The 27,851-nt window shown below is 35.0% G+C and overlaps 1 protein-coding gene across 4 annotated transcripts in view; it reads left to right on the forward strand.

Annotated features, from left to right (window-relative positions):
• STXBP5 (syntaxin binding protein 5) overlaps positions 1-27,851 on the forward strand; it is a 190,873-nt gene that overhangs the window by 99,148 nt on the left and 63,874 nt on the right. For all 4 annotated transcript variants that reach the window (XM_055266723.2, XM_055266704.2, XM_055266714.2 and 1 more), the window contains exons 10-16: positions 15,018-15,172; positions 16,429-16,501; positions 18,855-19,002; positions 19,244-19,311; positions 19,572-19,612; positions 20,478-20,698; positions 21,192-21,370. In XM_055266723.2, coding sequence (XP_055122698.1) covers positions 15,018-15,172; positions 16,429-16,501; positions 18,855-19,002; positions 19,244-19,311; positions 19,572-19,612; positions 20,478-20,698; positions 21,192-21,370 — 885 coding nt within the window. The remainder of the gene's footprint in view (positions 1-15,017; positions 15,173-16,428; positions 16,502-18,854; positions 19,003-19,243; positions 19,312-19,571; positions 19,613-20,477; positions 20,699-21,191; positions 21,371-27,851) is intronic.

Below are 27,851 nucleotides of genomic sequence, written 5' to 3' on the forward strand. Positions count from 1 at the left end.
TAATTCCCAGTTTATGAAATTCTTCATGAAGGACTAAATGAAATAATATGTGTCTGGCACATTATAGGTGTTTGTTAAACTCTAGTTTCTTTTCATTTCTACTTCTACACTTTTCTTTTCACTAGTCGACTATATAAGAAGTTGTCAGTGGGGCCAGATTTTCAACAAGAAACAACTTTGGATGGGTTCAAATAGGTACTCAGATGAACTCTAGAGTTTTGAGCTACAGAGCATTAGAAGATCATTCAAAAATGATCACCATTCAAATAATTACCAGCTTTGGGAAAAGCACCTCTTTATTATGGAACCTAAAAGCGAATATTGGATCCTTGAGCAAGACGTCTGACTAGAGGTGCCTGGTGTTAATCACCATCCCCCCAATACACACACACACAAAAGGACCAAAAAGATCAGACAACTAAAATTTGACTAGAGCCTCTGAAGAAAAGCGATGGAGCGCAGAAAGCAAGTGGCCAATTCCCCGTGGAGTATGGCAACCCAGGATGACAGCATAGAGGGGGAGCAAAACACCCTGACTCTGCTGCCCTGTCTCCCACTTTGAGCCAGGAGGGACTTCCGCTTGTGGGGAAAACGTAAGCCATAGGCCCCCAACAGTCCCCGTTACCACTGCAGGCACATGCAGTCCTTCTCTGATAGAATTCTACAGTACTCATAGGCCCTGAGCCCAGTTTGTAGAGCCTCAAGGAATTTCCATGAAGCTGCATTGCTCCAGAGAATGAACAATGTGTGTACCCTCACCACCCCATGACCCAAGCTGCTATAGTATGGTGCCTTCTTGAAATTGGAGCCAGTGCTTGAATGCTCTCCTCAGGAGACCAGTAGCCACTTCATTTGTCCACTCTTCAGGCTCCACTGTCATTCCACCATGCTCACATGGGTGACTACAATGCCATGATCCCAGCTGTTCAGTGCCTGTGGCCAGGAACAGTTGTGGCTCTGGTGCCAACACCTATGCAGCATGCTACCCCCCCAAAAAACAGATGGTCCTGTACAATGAGGGAGACAGCCCTGGGCTGGCTGCAGTACTACATGTCCTTGCTCCTCACTGGAAAAACAGCCCAGCAGACCCTCACCTGGCAGATCAGTGCCTGAACCAGTTGAACTGGCATGAACCTGTGCCTTCAGTAGGAAAAAAAAAAGCTCAGCAAACCTGCCTTTAGTAGGTTCACCCCCCAAGTCAACCTGAAAATCAGCCCATCAAGCCTAAACCTGGCTAAGCTGTACCACTCTTGCTACAGACATCTGCAGCCTAAGCCACTAAGGCATTCACAGACATTGCTGACATGGATTACAGCTGAAGAAATTGAGTGGAGACTACATGATGTCTCCACCCAGCACCAAAACCAACACACCCTACCCAACTAGCATAAGACCCATATGCAGGAATAAATCTTTCCCTAAAAAGCTACTCCATAAAATTGGAACAGGTGACTGTTCAACCAAATGTGCAGATTCAGTGTAGGAACACAAATATGAAAAAGCAAGGAAACATGACATCCCCAGAGGAACACAATAATTCTCCAGTGACAGAATCCAAAGAAGAGGAGATTTACAATATGCCCATAAAGAAATTCAAAATAATGGTTTATTAAAAACAAAACTCAGCAAGATACAAGAGAATACAGATAAACAATTCAACAAAATCAGAAAAAAGGCAATTCAACAAAGTTAGCATTTTTGAAAAGTGCAAACAGAAATCTTGGAACTGAAGAACTTAAATGAAAAATACAATTGAGAGTTTCAGCAACAGACTAACTACATCAAGCAAAAGAAAGAATTTCTGAATTTGAAGGTAGGTCTTTTGAAATAATCCAGCCAGAGGGTGGAAAAAAAAAAAGAATAAAAAAGAATGAAGCAAACCTATGGAACTTGAGAGTTGCATTTAAATATACAAATATTCACATAATTATAGAGGGTGAGAAGAGATGGAGGAAAGGCACAGAAAACATATTTAATGAAATAGTAGCTGAAAATTGCTCAAGTTGGGATAGAGATGTATATTCAGATCCAGGAAGCTCAAGAGTTTCAAATAGATTAAATTCAAAAGGTCCTCTCCAAGACACATTATAATCAAACTGTCAGAAGTCAAAGAGAATTCTGAAAGCAGAAAGAGAAAAGTGTCTTGTCACATGTAAGGATATCTTCATTAGATTATCAACGATTTCTCAGCAGAAACCTTGCAGGTCAGTAGAGAATGGATGATATATTCAAAATGCTGAAAGAACAAAACCTGTCAGCTAAGAATACTATACCCAGCAAAGCTATCCTTCAGAAATGAACGTGAAATAAACTCTTTCCCAGACAAGCAAAAGCTAAGATAATTCATCACCACTAGATTGGCCTAACAAGAAATGATTACGCTGAGTCTTACAGCAAGAAGTGAAAAGCAGGTAATTACTGTCGTGAAAACATCAGAAATTATAAAACTCACAGGCAGAGATAAATTTGTAATCCAACTCATAATATTCCAATACTATGATGATGCTATGTAAATCTTTCAAACCTCAACTGTGAAGGTTAAAAGTCAAAATAGTCAGTAATAACTACAGCCACAAGTAGTTGTTAAGGAGCACCCAATAAATAAGGAGATATATAACAAAAATGTTACTTTGTTGAGAGAAGGGTTGAGAAATGTTGAGAGAAGGGTAAAAGTCTAGAATATTATTATGCAGCTGAAGTTAAGTTGTTACCAGCTTAAAATACTCTGTTATAACCACTTGATTATTTATGTTACACTCATGATAACCATCAAGAAAGAAATCACAGCAGATGCACAAACAAGAAGGAGAAAGGAATCAAAGCTTAGTACCATACAAAAACCATCAAACCACAAAGCCAAACAACAAGAAAGGAAGAATATAACAAAGGATACAGAAAAACAAGAAAGCGGTTAATGAAATGGCAAGAGTAAGTTTTACCTGTCAGTAATTACCTTGAATGTAAATGGATTAAATTTCCCAATTATAAAAGATATAGCGTGAATGAAAAAAGAAAAACTTTATGCTACCTACTATAGACTCACGTCACTTGTACAGATACACATAGACTGAAAGTGAAAGTATGGAAAAAGATATTTCATGCAAACTGAAACCAAAAATGAGCAGGTTTATAAAATATCAGATAAAATAGACGTTAAATCAAAAACTGTAAAAAATGACCAAAAAAGTCATTATGTAACAACGAAGGGATCAATTTAGCATGAGGATATAAGAATTATAAATATATATGCATTGAACACTAGAGCACACAAATTATTACTACATCTAAAGGGAGAGATAAACTGCAATACGTAAGTAGTAGAGGAATTCAACACCCTACTTTCAGCAATAGACATATTATCCAGGCAGAAAATCAACAAAGAAACAATGGATTTAAATTGCAATGTAGACCAAGTGGATCTAACATACATTTACAGAATATTCCATCCAATAGCTGCAGATGCATATTCTTCTCCACTGTGCATGGAACATTCTTGAGGAGAGATCATATGTTAGGTCAAGAGCAAGTATTAACACATATGAGAAGATAGAGATCATATCAAGTAGCTTTTTTGGCCACAGTGGTATAAAACTAGAAATGAATAACAAGAGAAACTTTGGAAACTAAAAATACATGGACATTACACATCATGCTCTGAATAGCCAATGAGTCAATAAAGATGTTGAAAATGGAAAATAAATGATTCTTGAGACAACATGGGAAAACACAATATACTGAGGCCTATGGAATACAGCAAAAGCAGTCCTAAGAGGAAAATTTATAGCAATAAATACTTACATCAGAAAAGCAGAATAATCTCAAATAGACAACCTAACACTGCACCTCAAGGAATTAGAAAAAAGTGAACAAACCCAAAATTGGTAGGAAGAAAGAAATAATAATTATCAGAGCCAAAATATACAAAATAGAGACTAAATAAAAATATGAAGTAGCAATGAAACACAGTTTGTACAAAATAGAGACTAAATAAAAATACCAAATATCAATGAAACACAGTTTGTTTTTTGAAAAGTTAAACAAAATCAAACCTTTAGTAAGATTAAGAAAAAGAGATGACTCAAAATAATAAATTCAGAGATGAAAAAGGAAACATTACAACCCGTACAATAGAAACAATCACAAGAAACTATGATGAATAATTATATGCCAACAAATTGAGTAATCTAAAAAAAAAGTGTATAAAGTTCTGGGCATATACAGCCTACCAAGATTGACTTAGGAAGAAATGGAAAATTTCAACAGACCAATAACAAGTGAGGGAATTGAATCAGTAATAAAAGTAGTCTTCCAGTAAAGAAAAGCCCAGACCCGGACATATTCAGTGCTGAGTTTTAGTAAACATACAAAGAAGAATATCAGCCCACCTCAAACTGTTTCAAAAAATTGAAGAGAAGGGAATTCTTCCAAACTCATTATATGAAACCAACATTATTCTCATACCAATACTAATTCCTGAAACTATTCTAAAAAATTGAAGAGAATTCTCCCTAGCTCATTCTATGAGGCCAGCATCACCCTGATAACAAAACCCAGTAACACACAACAAAAAAAGAAAACCATCAACAGTACCTCTCTGACGAACATAGATGCAGAAATTTTTAACAAAGTACATTAAAAAGATCATGTACCGCAATCAAGTGGGATTCATCCTAGGGAATTTCTTGTGCACTTTCACCAGTTCTATCCAACATAGTACTGGAAGTCTTAGCCAGAGCAATTAAGCAAGACAAAGACATCCAGATTGGAAAGGAGAGAGTCAAATTATCCCTCTTTGCAAACAGAATGACGTTTTATTTATATAGAAAATCCTAAAGACTCAACTGAAAAACTGTCAAAACTAATAAGTGAATTTAGTAAAGTTGCAGGATAGAAAACGTATGGTAGTCAGTAACATTTCTATATGCTAATAGTGAACTAACTGAAAAAGAAGTCAAGAAAACAATCTCATTTACAATAGCTACTGAAAAAAGATAGCTAGGATTAAATTTAACAAAGGAGATAAAAGATCTCTACACTGATAACTATAAAACATTGAGGAAAGAAATTGAAGAGCACAAATGGAAGTGTATCTTTTTCATGGATTGGAAGAATTATATTTTTAAAATGTCCATACTAACCAAAGTGAGCTACAGATTCCATGTATTTCCTATCAAAAACCAATGACATTGTTGACAAAAATAGGAAACTTTCTAAAATTTATATGAAACCACAAAAAATGTAAATAGTGAAAGTAATATTTATCCAGACAAGTAAACACAAAACACGGAGCTGAAGACATCACACTACCAGACTTCAAAATATACTATAAAACTGTGGTAATCAAAACAGCATGGTATTGGCATAAAAAGAGATGCATAGACCAATGGTGCGGGATAGAGAGCCCAGAAATAAATCTATGTATCTGTAGCCAGTTGATTTCCAAGAAAGATATGAAGAACAAAAATTGGAAGGACATGCTTTTCAATAAATGCTGCTGGGAAAATAGGATATCCACATGCATAAGACTAAAACCACACCCCTTTCACCAAATACAAAAATCTGCTAAAAAATGTGTTAAAGACTTAAATGTAAGACCTGAAAGTATGAAACTACTGGAAGAATACATGGGAAATGCTTCACTGTATGGGACTGGGCCAAGATTTTTTTGGATAGAACCTCAAAAGTGTAGGCAACAAAAGCCAAAATAGAAAAATGGAATTACATCCAATTAAAAAGATTCTTCAGAGCAAAGGAAACAGTCAACCGAGTGAAGAGACAGTCTGCAGAATGGGAGAAAATATTTGTAAACTATACATCTAACTAAAGATTAATATACAGAATATATAAGGAACTCAGTTCAATAGCCAAAAAAAAAAAATCTGATAAAAATGGGCAGAAAACCTTTAACAGACATTCTTCAAAAGAAGAAATACAAATGACCAACCAGGCATATGAAGAAATGTTCAACATCACTAATCATCAGGGAAATACAAATAATACCACAATAAGATATCACCTCACTCTGATTAGAATGGCAGTTATCAAACAAGACAAAAGATAAAAGTGTTAGTATATGGAGAAAAGGGAACCTATACATACAGTTGATGGAATGTAAATTAGTGAAGCCATTATGGAAAATCATATGGAGGTTCCCCAAAAAGTTAAAAATAGAACTACTATATGATCCAACAATCTCATTACTTGATACATATCTGAGGGAAATGAAATCAGTATGTTGAAGCAATATCTGCACTCCCATGTTCCCTTTGTGATTATGGCACTTGGTCTTACATCTGTTAAGAAAAAGTCCACAGGCATATTTGTATGTAATTTCATCTAATGAGTGAAGATCTCTTTGAGTCTATGGACTTTTACAATTTGAAGTGCCTCATCAGTTAACCTAACCCTTTTTCATGTTACTTTTGGTATGTCAGTCAAAAAATTTTAACCTTAAATGATTGATTTTTACTTTATCACTGTCTTCAGAAATAGTCATTCTACAACCCAGCCCAAATTTATCTATATTATCTTTATTCTCTCAAAACTAGAATATTTTCTCCCAGTCTTAATCCCCAAATCTCACACCTAACTATGATAAACTGCCATTCACTTTCTTGTTTTTAAGGTAACATTTTGACTTTCATTTGCTTAGCACAATTCTGAAGTCTTCTCCCTACACTGTATAATAAAGTAGTGGCTAATTCTACCTGTAGTAAGTGGTCAAATACAGGGAGCAATCAAGCCAGCTCACATGGTGAGATTACCACACTACTTTGTGTTCTTGTGACTTCAGACCTGCTACTGCTGTATTTTTAATCACTTGTCTGGGGAAAGGTGACTATTACAGCTTTGTGTTACAATCCCGTATTGCCAGAAAATTATGTCTATTAGATTGATAACTCTGTCTTTTGACACTAGAACACCTCTTCTAGTAGCTGTGTAAGTATATGCCCAAGATTGGGCTTATCCATGACTCAATTTGAAGTGCTAAAATCCTTGCCCCTCTATTCTTAGACTATTCCCTATATTTGTTTTTTAATTCATCACTGTTGAATTTAAACTGATATTACATATATAATGAAGCCTACTGTTATATGCCTACTGTTAGCACCTACAGAATGATTTCCTGCCAGTTCCAAACCCTTTAGAGTCAAAACTCCCAACACTGGTATTTTATCTTGAAAGACACCAAAATAAACAAGTAGAAAAGAGGACTAGGAGATTCTGAACAGGCACACACATACAAAAATAAAGCCAGCATAATACGCTCTGAGGCTAAGATAGTTTGGTTTGATAGTTTGGGGCTACAGAACAATTGATGAGAATGATAACAGAAGGAAGGCCAGGAGATATATTGTAGGAAGGATTAATTTGTGAGAGTACCTTATTAGCATCATTTCCAACACAAGCCAGGATGTAGGGACATTAAAAGAAAGAAAAACAAGGCCGGGCATGGTGCCTCATGCCTGTAATCCCAGCACTTTGGGAGGCCTAGGTGGGCGGATCATGAGGTCAGGAGTTCGAGACCAGCCTGGCCAGTATGGTGAAACCCTGACTCTCCTAAAAATGGAGAAATTAGCCAGGCATGGTGGCATGTACCTGTAATCCCAGCTACTCAGGAGGCTGAGGCAGGAGAATCACTTGAACCCAGGAGGCGGAGGTTACAGTGAGACAAGATGGTGCCATTGCACTCCAAATTGGTGGATTCACAAGGGAAAATGCATACTGGCGTGTAACGTGTATTTGATGAGATACAGGTATCAATTATGTCTTTATTGATTTTTATAATCAGGTTTTTTACATAGTAAATACAAATATAGGAGTGAGTATGCTTTCCTTTTTGATGTCATAGATAATACAGTAGTGAAAATCTTTTGTTGAATTATTTCATTATAATGAATTTCCCATGGTGAAATTTTGAAGGAAAGAGGTTTTCTATGGCTCTTGACAAATTGCCATGTTGCTTTTCAGTAGTATCTGTGTATACTTTAAAGAAGTGAGCATAAAATATACCAATGTCATAAATAATCTGATCAATATAGGATGATTTTTGTTTTATTTTGTCAATACTGATATGGTTTGACTGTGTCCTCACCCACATCTCATCTTGAGTTGTAGTTCCCTTAATCCCCATGTGAAGTGGGAGGGATTTGGTGGGAGGTAATTGAATCATGAGGGTGGATCCCTCATGCTATTCTCTTGAGAGTAAGTTCTCATGAGATCTGATAGTTTTATAAGAGGCTTCCCCCCTTTGCTCGGCTCTCTGTCATGCAAAGAAGGACATATTTGCTGCACCTTCCACCATGATGGTAAGTTCCCTGAGGCCTCCCCAGCCATGCTGAACTGTGAGTCAATTAAACCTCTTTTCTTTGTGAATTACTCAGTCTCAGATATGTCTTTATTAGCAGCACGAGAACTAACTAATACAGTAAATTGGCACCAGGAGTGGGGTGCTGCTGAAAAGATATCCAAAAATGTGGAAGTGACTATGGAACTGGGTAACACGCAGAAGTTGGAACAGTTTGGAGGGTTCGGAAAAAGACAGAAAGATGTAGGCAAGTTTGCAACTTCCTAGAGACTTGAAGGACTCAGAAGACCGAAAGATATGGGAAAGTTTCGAACTTCCTAGAGACTTGTTGAATGGGTTTGACCAAAATGCTGATAGTGATACGGACAATGAAGTCCAGGCTGAGGTGGTCTCAGATGGAGCTGAGGGACTTGTTGGAAACTGGATCTATGGTGAGTCTTACTGTGCTTTAGCAAAGAGACTGGTGGCTTTTTGCCTCTGTCCTAGAGATCTGTGGAACTTTGAACTTGAGAGAGATTATTTGGGATATCTGGTGGAAGAAATTTCTAAGTGGCAAAATGTTCAAGAGGAATCAGAGCATAAAAGTTTGGAAACTTTGCAGCCTGATGATGCACTATGGGAGAAAAACCCATTTTCTGAGAAGAAATTCAAGCCTGCTGTAGAAATTTGCACAAGTAATGAGGAGCTGAATGTTAATCGACAAGACAATAGGGTAAATGCCTCCGGGCCATGTCAGAAACCTTCACAGCAGTCCCTTCCATCACAGGCCCAGAGGCCTAGGAGAAAAAATGTTTTCAAGGGCCAGATCCAGGATCTTGCTGCTTTGTGCAGTCTCTGGACCTGGTGCCCTATGTCCCAGCCATGGCTAAAAGGGGTCAACATAGAGCTCAGGCCATTGCTTCAGAGGGTGCAAGCCCCAAGCCTTGGCAGCTTATATGTGGTGTTGGGTCTGCAAATACTCAAAGGTCAAGAATTGAGATTTGGGAACCTCCACCTAGATTTCAGAGCATGTTTGGAAATCCCTGGATGTCCAGGCAGAAGTTTGCTGCAGGGGTGAAAGCCTTGTGGAGAACCTCCACTAGGGCAGTGTGGATGGGAAATGTGGAGTCAGTGCCTCCACACAGAGCCCCCAGTGGAACACTGCCTAGTAGAGCTGTGAGAAGAGGGCCACCATCCTCCAGACCCCAGAATGGTAGATCCACTGACAGCTTGCACCGTGCATTTGGACAAGCTGCAGACACTCAACGCCAACCCATGAAAGCAACCAGGAGGTATCTGTACTGGGGTCTGTACCTTGCAAAGCCACAGGGGCAGAGCTGTCAAGACCATGGGAACCCACTTCTTCCATCAGAGTGACCTGGATGTGAGAGATGAAGTCAAAGGAGATCATTTTGGAAATTTAAGGTTTAATGATGGCCCTTTTGGATTTTGGATTTGCATGGGGCCTGTAGCCCCTTAATTTTGGCCAATTTCTCCCATTTGGAATGGGAGAAATTGGAATTTACCCAATGCCTGTATCCCCATCGTATCTAGCTAGAGTTATGTGGTTTCAGATTACATCCAGAGTGTGAGGGGGTATGAGGCTTGGATTGAGATCCTCAATAGCATCCTCACATTCCTCCCACAAACCCACAGTGATAGAATAAGTCAAGTAATAGTATTAGAAGTCTCAACTTTTGTGCTAGGCTAGTGTTGCTCAAATTATGGCTGTAAAGAGTTCCCGTGTGCTAAATGATCTGAGACAAGATAAGTACAGAAATCAAGACTGAATGTAGACACTTGAATGCCACTTGACCTTTTTGCAGCATTTACATGCACATTCACAGTTTGTGTTTGTTTGTTTTACAAAAGCATAGCTTTTCAACAAATTTTAAAAAAAATTTAAATACTTCTTGACCACAGTTTGGAAAGCAATGTTCAAGACAACATGTATTTAGACAAGTACTTCAAATTCGTCTTCTGATATTTTCAATTTTATTTCTTTTTTCCTCTCAGCCCTTCTATTAGAGAGATTTTTGAAAATGTTTTTTTGGATCATTTCATTTTGATTTGATAGATTAAAAAACTTAGTAGAAAAAAATTATTAATATTTTTTGAGTGTCCACAAGTTTGGTTTTTACTCTAACAATTTATGCATATGAACCTATTTTAATTGACATATAATCTGCAAAATAAATCTAAACCTTTTTATTTTGTGTGAAAAATAATTTAATACTGAATAGGAGAGTGTGAATTTCTATTAGACTTTTCAAATTAGGTATTAATAGTTTATATTTGAAATTTGAGTTAAGAATTTTAGGAATTTGATATAGGGTCTTGTAAAATCAATAATTATTTATTCATTTAGTGAATACATATGTCTCTGGACTTCCTGCTAAGCACTAGGAATAGAGTGGTAAAGTTTAGGTATTAGTTACCAGGTAGCTCTCAAGAGCTAAGGTATAATTCTGCTTACCAAATATATAGTTATTAAGTGTTCCCTCTAAAATGGAATTGTACATTTCCATTTGAAAAAAAATTGTTGAGGGTTTGGTAAAATCAGTAATGCAGACAATTAGTAATGTAGACAATGTCGTATGAGATTGACTAGAGCTTAAATCCCAATTTTTTAAATACATGGAGATACTGAATAATATAGGTACTAATTATGCAGAACAATTATTAAAATGGCACAGCAATTAAATTTCACCCTGCTGTAGGTATGTTCCCCAAATCTGGCCATGTGTGGGAAGCACCTGAAATGCTGGGCCCCATGTTCCAGCATTTCCAGTCCATTAAGTCTCGTGAGGCAGTGATCAGCTCAGCTGTAGGGTTAGTGGTATTTTAACTATTTCTTTGACAAGCACCTTGGGGTACCTAGCTGTGGTTTTGGGGATGCAAAGCTAAAACATGCAAAGCAGATAAACAATGACAGTGAAGTGTGGTAATGCTGAGTAGAGGTATGCAGAAGGTAGCTAGGAACATGGAGGGGGCCCCCAACTCTGTCAGGGTGGCTGGGCTGGGAAAGGTTTCTCTAAGGAGATGATGATTGGAATGAGTTTTGAAGGAGGAACAGGAACTGACTAAACAGAAAACGAGGAAAAGTACATCTGTCAATGAACAACTCAAGTGAATGCTATCATACAAAAGTAATTGTGGAGATGAAAAGGAGGAGACACATTCTAGAGATCCTAATGGAGTAAACAGGATATGTCTGCATGATTTGGAGTCCTTTCACCCATTATCATGTCCTGGCTTACTCACTGTCCTGCAGCCCCACTGGCCTGTTAGTTCCTCAGGTACAGCCATCTCGTTTCTGACCTCTGGTCTTTGCGGTGGCTCTTCCTGCTGACTAGAGTAGACCTCCTTCTTCCACAAACCCAGTTCTTTGAATGGCTGGCTCCTTTTCATTTAGGTCCCAGCCCAACTGCCATCCCTTCTGGGGTCTGTCCTCGTCATGCTGTCTCACCATCGCTCCTGTGGCCCTGCCCTCACAGTCAGCCTCCCACTAAGCCTTGTATTCATCTTCATAATATTAATACCTATCACAGTGTGTTGTCTGCCTAGACTAGACGTAGGAGCACTGCTTTATTCCCTGGAACACAGGTCCTAAAAATACTTCAGTGAATGAATATGTAGTATTATGGAGCTGAGTTTAACAAATTAGTTATACCAATGGCTTTTTGGATAGAAGTGGCACTTTTAAGTGAAGAAGGCATCATATGGAAACAGCTTCAGCTGAACTTATTGTTAAGGCAGGCCTGGGAAGGTAATCATTGGCAGAAAGCATGTTTACTCCATCAAGTGTCTAGTTTCTTAAAAAAATCTAATCAAACTAGAAGGCTTCCAAACTGACGTCTTTCTAACCTGGCTGTCTTCCAAAATGAGAAGGGTCTTGGTTAACACCCAATATCATTAAAAGGGATTCTACTAAAATTCTGCTTAAAGTAATCAAGTAAAAACTATTATCTCTAGACCTTCTTATAACATCAAAAGACTTACCTTTTTATTTTAAAAGAAAATTAGTATTCTTCACCTTTGTAATTCATGTTACCTAGAAATAGTTTAGATCTCTAGAACTTTTAATACAATTCCAAATGCTTACAAAAACTTTGAATTTTCATAATTTTTGCTGTGAAGTGCTAAAATATTGAACTTTATTTTATCATTGCATTTATGACTAATTTCTTTTTTTAAGATAATTATTAATATATACTCTTCAAGTTTGAGGCATTATAATGAAAAAACATATAACCTGTGAAGGTTCACGGGTTGGATGGTTCTTGCCTGGCAATCAGACAGACAATTTTAAAGAGACACCACATAAAATAGCACAAGTAAAATAGATTTGGCAAATGTTTATTATTATGAAAAAGAAAATTACCTTGGTGACAGGTCAGTTGGCATTTCATTCAAACTGTTTCTCTTTTGTAAATGTAAGTTTAAAAAATAAGTACAGGCAGCTTACAAACCATGAAGAAAAACTTACTTGGCTTCCGAGGATAAACCTACCTAGCTACCATAGTGTCAAGATGGTATAAACTGGTCACCTACCCGGTTTGATCTCCCTGGGTGCTTTGTGGACATTTTATTCTGTAATGTACAGCTATAATCTCTCTTCATTGTTCTGGCATTAATAACACAGTTTAGAAAAATAGGTTATATTTAAAAGCACACTTAACAGCCGTTCTTGAAATATTACATATAGAATACCTGGCTCAAGTCTTCCATTCTAAAAATTTAACAAGTATTAGTTCCCCACTGGTCCCTTCATCCCTTTCCTTGGATTATTTTAATTCAGTTGTATGTTGCATCTCAAGGTATAGAAGAGTGGAGATGTATTTTGTTTATTCGTTATATGTGATAAAAAATGGAAGAAAATTAAATATACTTTCCTGAGCACGGTCATAATAATCACAGTATGCTGAGAGGTTGAAACACTGAATGTGTGGATATGGTTCTATTTAGGATAACATTTTAAGCTCCCTAACTGCAATTTAGCTAGAGAAACATTACCCAAATCAATTAGTGCTAAAAAATAAACAATAGTAAGGTAGCAAATGAGTAGTGCAACACACATTTCTACTCATTCATTCCTTTGAAATAATATTTAATTACTACCCACTATATGGCAAGTACTGTTCCAGGCATTGTTGTGGATGCAGCAATGAACAAAACACACAAAACCACTGCCCTCATGAAGCATACATTTTAATGAGAAAAACAGTAAGCAAAAAGCAAAATAAATAAATTTGCGTAGTGATAATTGCTATGGAAAAAATAAAGCAAGGAAGGATACATAAGGATGTAGTTTTATAAAAGTGTTATGTACACAAGCACATACATATATTGCATTGATATTTATATTTACTTACAAACTACATACCCATATGATTACCCGTCTGTCTAATTAAATTTTAGTGAAGTTGATTTACTCTTGTTTTAGATAAAAATAAATATAATTTAGTGGTTTCAATGGGTGTTTTGCCCACAAACCATGAAGGGAAATTTTCACAATGGATGATAATGACAATTTGATGATATAATAATTAAAAATAGGTAACTTTTACTGAGGATGTGCTGAGCCAGGCACTGTCCAATTTAAGAATTATCTGAGATTAGATACTTATCACTACATATCCATTTTATACATTTAGAAGCTTAGGAACAGAGAGGGTAAGCAACGTGCCGAAGATCATACAGAAATTAAGCCAGAGCTAAGATTTAAATGCAGTTGGTTTAGTTCCAGAACTAGCACTTTTAACCATTAGATATTATTACATATGGCTTATAGATGTGAAGACTAAAAATTCTAGAGATGGAAAAGAAGAAAGTAACATCATGAATAATGGGCGAGGAGGAAGATAGATACACTGGCCTTAGATTAAGCATTTAAAAACTAAGAAATCATAAATGGAGATACTTAAGAAAATAATATACAGAAAATTTAATTCATCTGTGTAATGTACCATAAATAACTTCACCACCAATAAATGGAAAGACAAGTCAAATGCATGGAAATATACTCAGACCATAATATATGAAAAAATAAGCATATATTAATAGTTTTTGAAAATGAGTCTAGATAATTTAGGTTTAATAATGACGAATAGGGAGAATGGGAAAATTAGTTATAACAGAGGTATAGGGCTGATTAGAATTATCAGGCTGGCAACTGATAAATGTGTGTATGGGAGCTATGGTTTGAGAATGCATCAGCCAAGGTTCTAGAAGAAATTAAGGCATACAGGAAATGATTTGAGTCACTTCACAGTTCTCTCAAAAGTGATTTGTATTGAGTACAATTCTTGATTCGTTCTTGAGAATTTAATCCATTACCTACAATGGATGCCTCAAGGCATTAAGATTCTGTGTGGGAACTTCTATTGAGAAGGCCTGGTTAAGATTGGAAGTCAAAGCAATACATTTTAGAGACTTTAATCAGCAGAAACCCAGAGAGAATTTTATGAAAATTTTATTTAGGAGATAAAGTTTTAGGGAGGTATAAAAGTTAAATGTAGTCAATGTTTATTTGTATTGTAGGTTAATTTTCAGTAATTCACTTGGGTCTTACCTAATCCAATTAAAAATTCCACATGAGACAATTCAATTATATGATGTGTAAAAATGTTAGAATTTAAGGTTTTGTTATTTCACTAAATTAACAAATTACGATGTAGCAAGAAAATTATCTTTACTATGCCATTAATAATACGTATTTTATTTCCAGGGAGCCTTTTATTATTTTATCAGGAGGTTTGTCATATGATACTGTAGGAAGAAGACCTTGCTTAACTGTGATGCATGGGAAAAGCACTGCTGTGCTAGAAATGGACTATTCAATTGTTGATTTTCTAACGCTATGTGAAACACCATACCCAAATGGTAAGCTTTGCAACTTTAAAGCTCATTCTCTATAGAGAGCTGATAGTGAAAAAAAAAAAAAGACCTAGGTTGTTTAGATAAAACTACTTATCCTATTGTGCTAATTCTTCTGGAGAAGAGCTGCTGCATTCATAATCTACAAATTTTATTTCAGAAGTGGTTTAATAAACTTAATCTGTTTTGAAGAATAAAAAAACACTATTCATATTAAGAAACATTTTAAAATTCTGTTAAGATAGTAATGTATTAGTAAGGATTCTCCATAGAAGCAGACACTCAAAGGAGAGAAGGAGATTGATTGATTGATTGATTGATTGATTGATTTTGAGAAATTCACTCACACTATTGTGGGGTTGGCCAGTCTGAAACCTGTAGAGCAGGCTAGCAGGCTGGAAATTCAGGAAAGCATTCATGTTGCAGTCTTGAGTCTGAAGTCTATAGATTGAAATTTCAGACATGGTTTCTATGTTGCAATCTTGAGGCACAATTGCCTTTTTTTTCAGGAAACCTCAGTTTGTGCTTTTAAGACCTTAAACTGACTGGATGAGGCCCATTCGTTCAGAGGGTAATCGTCTTGACTCAGTAGACTCAGAATCTACTGATTTAAATGCTAATCACATCTAAATATATATATATATATATATATATATATATATATATATATATTTTTTTTTTTTTTTTCCACAGCAATGTCTGGACTGGTATTTGACCAAACAGCTGGGGGCACTATATTATAGACAAATGACACATACAATTAACCATCAGAGCTAGCGTATATAATTCAAGAAGAATTTAAATCTGGACCTTTTTTTACTTCAGTTGAAATTCATTGAGGTGTAAAGATGGAATGTATTTTACAGTTGTTGGCAGGCACATATGAAACATCCAAGAAAGATATTATAGTATTATAGTAGAACTCTTTTGGGTTCCTGTGAGATTAAATAATGATAATTGTTCTTATGTGTATTCAGGTTTAAATTTTAGTTTTGTTGTCCATGTGCAGCTTTGAAATTTGCATTGCCATAGAAATTTCTGTCTTACTCATTTTTACAAAAGTAAAATTATTTTGAAATGGTCAGTAAACAGATTGTCTCATAAAACTTACTAGTCTTAAATAACATGCATGAAGTATCATAGGATCAGAATGTTAAATACTCAAGAGAATGAAACTAAATAAAATCAAGCAAGAAACATTTATCTAATTTGCTGTCCACTTGCATTTTTGAAACTATAATTCATGCATTGTCCATTTCCAGATTTTCAAGAACCATATGCTGTGGTTGTTCTTCTAGAAAAGGATTTAGTACTTATAGACCTTGCACAAAATGGGTAAGAAATAAAATTTGGTGAGTGATTCTATCAGTATGTGGTTGAAAAAAGACGCCTTTTACCATAGCATTAGCATTTCATTTCTTTGAAAACTACATTTATATCCATAACCTTGACCTCTTTTGAAGGCTCCAGACTCACATATCTACTTACTCAAATTTCTCTATTATGTTGAATCTCATGAAATTTTCATTTTTAGGTAAAAATTTGTTGTAGTTCTGAAATTTCACGTGATTCAACCTGACACTTAGATATCCTGGGGCCACACAAAATCAGCACGTCAAAAATTAATCCCATCAGTATTTACCTCCAAAATAAGCTATTTTAGTCTTTCTACCTCTACTCATTCTCAGTTGCAACGTTTATATGTGCTTTTGCCAGATTCATTTTACACACAGCTCCAATCTTGTACTATCCTCTTTAAACCATGGTTCAGTATTGTTTTTTGATTTAAAAACACCTGCTACTCCAAACAGTAGGAATTCAGGGTTTCTTTCCAACCTGATCTCTGTCTTCTCACTAGTGTCTATTCCTTAGGAAAACAGAACTGTGTGTTCAACAGACATCACATTTCCATGTCTTCTCCTATGTAATTCCCAATACCTGAAACATTCTAGTTGTTTCACTGCCATTAAAAATCTATATAACTTTCAAAGTCAACCTTCTTATCTTTTTCAGGCTTTTCCTATCCTCTGTTTACCAGATGTATTATATCTGATCTGTAACTTCACACCATAGCTTCTTTGTAACTTTTCATGGTATTTGCCATATTCTTCTTTTTGGATCATAGATGATAATGTTTACTTACAAATTATTTGAATGGAAGCACGTTGTATTATTTATCTTTGGAGAAGAATCATTAAGTATGGTTTTTAATTGAGTTTACTCATTCAGTGTTTTCAGTGTTTCTCAATCAAGGGTGATTTTTGCATTCCCCGCCCCCAGCCCCACCCTTCTCCCGCCCAGAGAATATATGGCGATCTCTGTGGAAACCTTTTCAGTGTGTTTGAGGGTGTTGCCACTGGCATCTAGTGGGTAGAAGACAGAGATGCTGCAAAACATCCACAGTGCACAGGACAGTTCCCCACAGTAAAACGTTATCTGGTCCAAAATGTGAATAGTACTAAGGTTGGGTGACCCTGAAGTAAATGAACAGTGTCATTTACCTGATGTTTAGGCAATTCTAAATTTACTTTAGTACCTGCTACTTTTACTAATCAGTTGTGAGGAGTCTTTTCAAAATAACAAGATAATTTGAAAATATTATTTCTGTATAATAGTCCTAGAATAACTTAATATGATTTTCTTTTATTTTTTTCTCTTAGGCAAGTTTTTCAAATAATTGAGACTTTTCACATGTGGTCTGTACTGAGATACATTTAAGTCAAAGAAAATACTATGCAAGTAACCTGTGACTAGGCATTTTACTTAGCAATAGTATCAGTTAAATGTTTGGTAATAATAGAATCACTGAGCTAAGGAAATAATGTGTGTTACAAAGAGAAGACAGTTGCTTGCTGTTTTGTCATTTTATGAATATATGTTGTTTGTGTTTGGTCCTGGAGGTGGGAGTGGTGATAGTTGGGTTCATTTTGCAGTCTATAAGGGACTATTTGGAAATTTCTCTCTTCTGTTTTAAAAAATTGTCAGTAGTAGACTGATCTAATTTTTGCAAATTAGCCACTTTGCACTTTTTAAATTTTTTAGCTAGTTTCTGGTGTTCCAGACTATTCTCATTCTAAGGACTTTAAAATGAGAAAAGAAATATTTTGTATTTAGATAGGATTCTACTTTAATTTCATGATTTTTAAAAGCATTTTTTGCTTTATTTAATAAGATAACTTCATATCTAGAAAACATTTAATGTAGAATTTCATTATGGATTATTACCAAAACAAGAAAATATTCTGAATTAAATATTGGACTAGGTATCGTGTTTATGGAGAGAAAAAGAATTGAACATTTGTTAGCTCTGCTGACATAAGGATGAGGTATGTGTTTTTCCACCATTTGCTAGCAGGCATGCTTTTGACACATTATTCTCTGTAAGCCTTTGTTCTTCAGTAAAATGCCTACATCGTAAGTTTGGTGCAAGAAGTAAATGAGATGTTTATATTTAAAGCACTTAGTGTAGTGTATGGCATATGGTATGTAGTTGCAACTAGAGCCTGTTTACTATTCTAATTGAGCAATTTTCATTATAAAAGACTTCCATTTTTAAATATATTTACAAAAATTAAATCAATTTAATCTCTATGATAGAATGTACATTTTTTAAAGTTTTTATTTTTGTATTAATCATATGGTATAATTCATTAAATTAATAAATACTTTTCTTTTTCTGTTGTTAAAGATATCCTATATTTGAAAATCCCTACCCTTTAAGTATACATGAGTCCCCTGTTACATGTTGCGAATATTTTGCTGATTGTCCTGTGGACCTTATTCCTGCACTTTATTCTGTTGGAGCTAGACAGAAACGTCAAGGTTACAGCAAAAAGGTATTGAACATGAGCTTCAGTATTTAATGTTTTATTTCTTATTTATTCTATATGTATCACCTTGGAGTATTTGATAACATTGATACCTTTTCTGTAGAAAATAGATTAAAAATTATTTTTGCAAGCAAAATATGTTTTTCACTGGATTATTTACACACACACACACACACACACACACACACACACACAGAGGTATGTAGTATGCTTGCAAGTTGCTTTATACAGTGATCTTTTTTTATAGGAATGGCCCATCAACGGAGGTAATTGGGGCTTGGGTGCTCAAAGTTACCCAGAAATAATTATTACAGGGTAAGTAAAAGTACATCTTCACCAAGTAAATCTATAATAGCTAAATATAATTGATTGAGACTACATGAATTTTAACTTATTGGGCAGGTAGAGCTTTCCTTGATGTCGTAATATAATAAGAAATGTTATTCTTAAGAACCAGTTTACCCTGATTTGTTTTACCTTTTTACTCATTTTGGTGACTTTTTAATAGCAGTACCCATTTAAAGAAGGAAGAACTGTAATTTTATTCATCATATTCTTAACATTGCTTTTCTTAGGCATGCTGATGGGTCAGTTAAGTTCTGGGATGCTTCTGCAAGTAAGTATTTTTAATATTCATTATTTGTTATATGTTACACAATCACTGCTTTTATACATCCTGTTTTATAATAATTGCATAACCAATATTTAATTTGAAATGCAGAGGTTATAAATTTAATGCTTGATTTATTAAATACATGAGTTTAGAATTTTTAATATAGTTTTAATATTAGTAAATCAAGAATAATTGGCAACACAAGTATTCAATTTTTTGTCAAAATTTCTTCTCTTCCTAAGTCAGAGTTAGGGGAAGTGGGAATGTGTTCCAAATCAACAGAAATTTCTGGAATAATTTTAATGTCTGACTCTAAATTTGTATCACTAACGTTCATGTTGTCTTTGTGAAATAAATCTGATGCTTACATAGTAGCACAAAAGGAAATAATGCCTTTTATGATTAATGTTTGCAAAACACAACATGGCAAGCATTCAATTGGAATCCAGTTAACTCAGGATATGTTGTGTTTCCTCATGTAGGAATGTTTAATTAAAGTGGTACTGTATCTTTTCTAGAGAAGATACATAGAAAATCATTTTAGGAAGCAAACTGTGTTGTTTATTATTTTCATGTATTTACACATTATTTTTCCAAAATGTTTTTATTACTCATTTTTTTAAGCTTACCTAAAATCCATTGTGATAATAGATTTTTCTTCATGAATACAATGAGCACACTCTTGTTTGGTCAATGAGAACAAAGAATATATTATCTAAATGTTTAATAGACTAATGTAAATTGAGAAATGAAAATATGATGTAGTTAAATATGGACCATTTTCTATACATAGTATGAGTGATTAAATGTTACCTTATGTTTGATCGTTTTGTATTAAAGTATCTGACATATATTATCTTTTTTCCAGTAACTCTGCAAGTATTATATAAGCTAAAGACATCTAAAGTATTTGAAAAGTCAAGAAATAAAGATGACAGGCCAAACACAGACATTGTAGATGAAGATCCATATGCCATTCAGATCATCTCCTGGTGTCCAGAAAGTAGAATGCTGTGCATAGCTGGAGTTTCAGCTCATGTCATTATTTATAGATTCAGCAAGCAGGAAGTAATCACAGAAGTCATTCCGGTAATAACGTCTTAGTTATTTTCATGGTCAAGTTATTTTCATCCACATTTTTAAATTTGTGGATGATTTGGAAGACTTTTTGCAGTCAGTTTTGTGCAGAACTTTTGGAAACACCTTAGTATTTACATTATTATCTCTCTTTTGTAAAAAACAGCATTTTTTGCATATATTTTCACTGATTATTTAAATCCTTAAGTATAGGATATGTTTCCTTTAAGGAAAGCTAATATGAATATGAGTATACTCTAATTTGATATTAACACGAGTACTATACATTCTAAAATCATAATGCACGTTTGTGTGTGTACTCCCTGAGTCAAGAACATTTTCTTTCTTGCTAAATCCTTACTTTTTGAAATCTTGCTAAATTTTTACCTTTAAAAATCTTCTTGCCACTGAAGTTTATGTAGAGAGTGTGTGTATGTGTGTATACATTGTGATAAAATGAGCAATAATTATTAGGAGTAAGTAAACTACCTTACTTTTACAACAGATGCTTGAAGTTCGATTATTATATGAGATAAATGATGTGGAAACTCCGGAGGGTGAGCAGCTACCACCTTTGCCAACACCTGTGGGAGGGCCCAACCCTCAGCCCATCCCTTCTCAGTCTCATCCATCTACCAGTAGCAGTTCATCTGATGGGCTTCGTGATAATGTACCTTGTTTAAAGTAAGTTATAGAAAACTACAGAGGAGTTTTGGATATTATCCTTTAATTTATATAAATTGTAAGCATTAGTAGAGCTATGGTAACGTTTTCTTTTGATACAGCAAAATGGCATAAGAATGGTTCTTCCTGTGTTTTGCTATGGTTAGTCCAACTCATTTTTCTATGACATCAGGAGGAATATGATTGCATTTCATGATATTATCCTTAAAATATTAAAGTTTAATCTCCAAACATTCTCGTAAAGCAGCAAGGATCTAACCTGTATATATCACTCAGTCTTCTAAATCCGTCAGTGTTTTTAGTCTTGATTTATATGTAGCTTGGATTTATGTTCCGACTGCTTTCTATGACTCTGAAAATTCTGTTTTTTTAAGTCTTTAAGACTCAGTTGTTTTCTAATCATTTTCTTTTTCTGAATCTTCACTAGCACCACCATATCTTTATTTAAAACCTTTTATTGTTGCATCCTAAATTTAAATATATCTTGCTTTTATACAGGGATAAATTGGATAAAGTTTTATTTTTTCTGTCCAATTTTTATTATTGAGTGGTTTAAATGATAGAGGCAGAGAAATAAAACAATGAGTAAGGAGTTAAAATCATTGAAAAATTACATGAAGACTATGTGATTAGTAGTATATTTACAAAGAATTCAACTAGGATAATGACGGAAAGGTGGTTCTGGTAGCACTCAGAGATTCAGTAGATTGGTAGAGGGCAAAAGCCAGAGTGTACTAGGTTCAAGGTAGAGAGGGTGGTAAGTAAGAGAAATAATTTGCATTTATTAAAAGGACCAGGCTTTGCACTATTTTACTTTAATCTGCTTGAGTCTCTTCTACTGGTAGATAAATAATTGCTGGGAAGAATGTCTGTGCAATGAATAATGCACTCACACCAAAGATAAAACGGATAGATTTTTTTATATTACAATCATTTTAAACATACAGAGTTTTAGAAAATTGTATGTTTACAGAAATTGAAGGTTATGTATTCTAAGCCAGTGGCTCTCATTTGCATGTGATTTTGTTCCCTAGGGGACATTTGGAGATGTTTTTAGTAGACACAACATGAGGAAGGGAGATGCTATTGACACTTAGTGGGTAGAGGCCAGGGATGATGTTAAGTATTCTACAATGGACAAGGCAGTGCACACAACAAAGAATTACCCAGCTCAAAACATCAATAGTGCCAAGGATGAGAACCTCTGATCCAAACAGTATATACCCATTGAGGTTAAGCAGCTACATTTCTCAGAAAGGTATCAAGTTTTTCTTTCTCTCCTCTCTCTCTCTCTCTCATACCTGTACTAAAATATACACACTTATAACTGTAGTTCTAGCACATGTTTAACTAGAAGGAGACTTGGGAATACAGAATTCTACACTTTTCCCCTTTATTACTTCTTCAATACTACTTTATACTTAAAATTGTAAATGTTCCGTTAATGCCCTTGTTTCTGATTTTAATGTTTTTTTCCCAAGCCCTTTGTTAAATTTTATTTTTTGACATACGTAGTACAATTTGTCTTTGGGGCATTTTTTGTAACATCTTTCTATATTTCTGAAACAGTGTTTTCAACTACTGAAGTGACATTTTAACAAAATAACAATTCCATATAAATATACATTATCTTCAACAGAATTAGAATAATTTATTTAATTTGTACTTCATAATTTCTTATGCCTCCAAGTGTTCTTAGGCTTGTGGCCAGAGATCCAGCAGTATAAAACATTAAATTCTTTTCCTACCTGAAGAAAAAACACCATCAGTGCACTGCTTTCTCATGACAAGATAGGTCAGAGGAAACAGTACTGATAGGAGAAGCAGTACTGTTTGGACCAGAGTGACAAGACCTCTTACCTTGGCTTTCTAGGTTAAAGTTAAAGGCCGTCCTGATAGGTGAGTCTTTGTCCTCTGTTCTTAGAAAGGCCTTTTTTTTCCAGTTTTTTTACTGACTGAAAAAGCAAAGATAATAATTAAGGCAGCAACCAGCAGCAGCTGTTAAAACCAGCAAACCAAAATGCAGAGTGCAACAGTACCCAAATCCATTTTAAAGGTAATACTGACTTAGTTCTGCAATTATGAGTTTTCTTTATTGTTCATGGACCTGAGATTATGGTATGGCCATCTTTCTTGTTTGGGAGGACTTTTCATACTTGTGATGGAATGTCACGGCACACTATTAATCTTCTGTAATTATTTAATAGAATGTCACTTAATATAGGAATTCCTTTTAAGCTGATGGTTAGTCCCAGTAGACAGAGAGTCTCGTTAGCCAATCCATTAATGATATATGTGAGGAGAGTCCTTTTTGTTGTTGGCATTAATTGTTGTCTTTTATGTATGGATACACTTTGCCAATCCTGGGATATACACACAATAACATCTTAACAGTTTTTTCTGGATCCTAAAATGACTAGTGACTGTGATTTGATTTTTTTTCCTTTTGAATATCACTGTGGAACCCTAGGTATTTTTTATAGGCAATTTGTTTTAACTTACTGTATTTAATCAACTTAACGTGATTTTGTCACAGTTTTCTAGAGGGAGCTTCTTTTAAGTTAGTATTTGTGTCTTTTTAACACCACCTCAGAACTTTTGTGACCATCCTTAATTTCTGTCAAGATGTTCTAGACTTGCTTTGAGTACTACTTGCCCTCACAGGATAACAGACCAAAATATGATCTTTAGAAATGTTTGTAACATTATTTTTAATAAGCAGTATATTGTTATAGTAGACCACCCATTAACAAGAGCTAAAAAAAAATGGGGGAGTTGTTTTTTAAAAACAGTCATTAAAACTCTTTTATTTTTCGTTGAGTTTTTACATTGCTGTATAATGTAAATAAATAATTTTAAGTCTCTTACCCAAACCACTCTTCTCCTATAATTTGATTAGCCTGGAATTATTCCATTTAATATTATTTATCTGTTAACAAAAGTAAGTCCAAAATTGCAGTATTAAAATTACCACTGATAGTAAAACACTAGATGAATAGTAAAATATGACAGCTGTCCTTTAGACCTTTGAGCATATGACAAGTGATGCATAAGGCAATTACATTGTTTTGAGTTACTTTAATAATTTTTCTTCTATTTTGGTTTTTTGTACACTAACCTCATGTATAATAAAACTTTATAACAACTAACCTCATGTATAATAAAACTATAATAAAACTTTATAAATTCATTTTATCTTGAGCCTGTTGATGTTTTAAGGGACAGTTCTTTTTGGAAGTAGCATTTGGTGTCGGATAGAGGTAAACTGCCCTGTCAGTATGTTTTATAAAATGGATGGAACTTTGAAGCAGTTCAGACTTTAAAGACACACATAGGAGATTCAGCCAGAGTCCTATCACCTGTAATTGCTTACTAGAATCTATGAAGGAGCCCAGTAGTTGTACTTCTCTTTACCTATCTGGATTCTTTTTTTTTTTAAAGAGACAGGGTCTCGCTCTGTTGCCCATGCTGGAGTACAGTGGCGTGATCACAGCTCACTGCAGCCACGACCTCCTGGGCTCAATCAGTCCTCCCAACTCAGCTTCCCATGTAGCTGGGACTACAGGCGCACACCACCATGCGCAGCTAATTTTGTATTTTTTTTACAGAGATGGGTTTTCGGCATGTTACCCAGGCTGATCTCAAACTTGGAGGCAATCTGCCTGCCTCGGCCTCCGAAAGTGCTGGGATTACAGATGTTAGCCACTGTGTCTGGCCCCCATCTGTATTCTTAACACATTAAGAAATAAAATAATTTCAGATGGTGACTAAAAATATCACCTTAATTATTGTTAAAGGTAAAGATGCCAACTAGCACAAGAGCCAGGTAGGTTTCCTGGTACTGACTGACCTGTATACAGAGATAGCCTTATCCTCTCGGTCATGGCAGTATTAAGAACACTGTCTTTGCAGCAGCAGAAAAGAAAATGCATCCCCTGGGCAGACTTGCTCCCAAATGAACTCAGGTTGAGAGGAAAATGAGAGGGCTACATTAATTATTTCCGTATTTACCAGCTACATAGGGACTGTACCATTCCTAGGATAGAGTTAGAGGGTAGAGAGAAGCCCAGGAGTTCCACTGACACTCAAGAAAATACAACAGATGTGGAGAAGCAGTCCTGCTAATTTGAGTGTGTGTGTGTGTGTGTGTGTGTGTGTGTGTTTGCGTCTGCACACATGCCTGATTTTTGTTTTTGGCAGTGGTGGGGGGTGGTTTGGCTGGTCACATAAATAGAAATTCTAACTTTAATAGATAATGTTATATATTGTTACATCAAGTTATACATTTAAATTACAACATTACTTAAAATTTTAAGTATTGATTTTTAAAATTAGAAATATAAACAAATCATAGTAAAAAATATCATAAAGTAATGGCTCTATTGGTGCAGTTATGGTTATTTTGATCCTTTTTCTGGATCTTAGAGAAAACCCAAGAACAAGAACGCATGGGAAGATTGTAAACATAGGGACTGCATGATAACTATTTCCTTTTCTTCAGCCATTATCTTAAAATTAATTTGCTAGTAATAATAATTCTCTAGTATTACCTTACTAAAGGACCAATTTTTCGAGACAGTCATGAGAAAGATAACTAATCTTTTAGTAGAATATTGTATAAGCTAGTGAAAGACATAAAGTACAAGTTTTGGACATTTTTGTCTAAAATCTATAAGTAATTTTTTAAAAATCACAAACAACTTATACCTCATTTTTTTCTTTTAATAGTCTTCAAATAAATGCAGATATTTATTAACTTCACATTGTTTTAGTCCACAGTCCTAGAGGCCAGTTTCTTAAAGTAAGAAGTATAACAAAAATTGATGTTAAAATATAATTAATATTGAGGCTTTTTTCATATAAAATGCCTTTGTACACAATTGGTTTATTTGAAGAAACATTTTAAAAGCAGCTGTTTAAGACCAAGGAAGGGGATTGATTGAGACCAGGAGTTCAAGACCAGTCTGGATAACATAGTAAGACACCATCTCTATAATAAAGCTTTTTAAAAAATTAGCCAGGCATGGCGACATCACCTGTAGGCTGAAGTGGGAGGATTGCCTGAGCCCAGGAGTTCAAGGTCACAGTGAGCTATGATCATAGCTGCACTCCAGCCAGGGTGACAGAGTGAGATTCTGTCTCTTAAAAAAAGAGGTAAAAAAGAAAAGGCAGCTGTTTGACTTGTTTCTTTTAGCAATGAAATTTTATGTTTTTGAATTATTTTTATTGTCCTTTTGCAAGGTACTTGCTCAAACAATCATTTTGAAACCGTGAGGCTCTACACGTCACTTTAACATTTAAAATACATTTGTACAAATTATGGAGCTCTTTATAAAACTTTTTCCTTAAAAAGTAAACAAATTAACTTGAATATATTAAAAAAATTAAAATGATACCATAACCATTTAGAATAAAGCATAACACCCTCTTCCCATTTCATATTTTTAAAATGTAACTTACCTGCTTTCATTTCTTGGCTTAGGTTTCTCATGCTTTACCATTTTGCATCATGTTTGGCTGCCTTTTTATTTTTACTTAAGAACTTTTTTTGTTTCCTTATACTAACTAAAATAAGAAATCCATGAGTTCTGTGTGTCCTGGTCACTTAAATCTTAAATGTGCCCATATATGCACTTCTAAAATTATCCCTGGAATGCCTGGTTCTGCTCTTGAGAATTTGTTGTGAACATTTAATATGCCAGAGGGAGAGAGGAAACTTCCTTGACCTTTACCTTCTATACCTAATTCATAGAGAAGACAGACTACTCAGACCCTTCAGTCTACTCCTGTGTCAAGGCTGACTCTGGGAAGAAATGAAATGCCTTGGTTGTTACTCTATCGCTTGAGATGGAGAGCTGTAGCTGCTTAGTGGGTATTTCCCTAAGAATAATTCAGAAATTTTGCATCAGCCAGTGTGGAGTTCTGAATGCATTGCCTTGCAAACCTTGACCAGCCAGAAGTGAACTATAGATCAATTCGTATAAGCAGTGCCCTCAGTGATTCACATTTACCCTGAAGTCTGAACAACTTTTGCTGTTTCCTAGCATGTATGTCATCAAAACATGAGGTGCCATGGTCTTCCTCATTAGAAGTACTAACTAAATGATTCAGAAGGGTTCTTACCTCTGAGTTTGGTGGCAGGAAATTCAACATTGAGTAGTCTTCCTGCTGTTCTTTCACACACTGTCATTTCAAGGCAGAAGCCTTAAGAATTGCTGAAGTAACGAGGCTTTGCATATGTTTTGCTACAGCAATTACTAGGCAGAGTTGTACAATCAAAACTGTTTTTAACTTAAAGTCATAGTAGAGTTTTTTACAATAAAAGCAGTCACACACTAAAATTGTTCACATTTAAAAAAAAAATGTCTTTCAAGTACACTTGAAGTTTTCTGGTACAAGTATAGCAGGTATTGTTTCAGAAGGTCTCACACTCTTTTAAACCCCTCTTTAACTCTTCCTTTCTAAAATCCTAATGACAAGT

This window comes from Symphalangus syndactylus, chromosome 2 (assembly GCF_028878055.3).
Source record: "Symphalangus syndactylus isolate Jambi chromosome 2, NHGRI_mSymSyn1-v2.1_pri, whole genome shotgun sequence".
Classification (NCBI taxonomy): Eukaryota; Metazoa; Chordata; class Mammalia; order Primates; family Hylobatidae; genus Symphalangus; species Symphalangus syndactylus.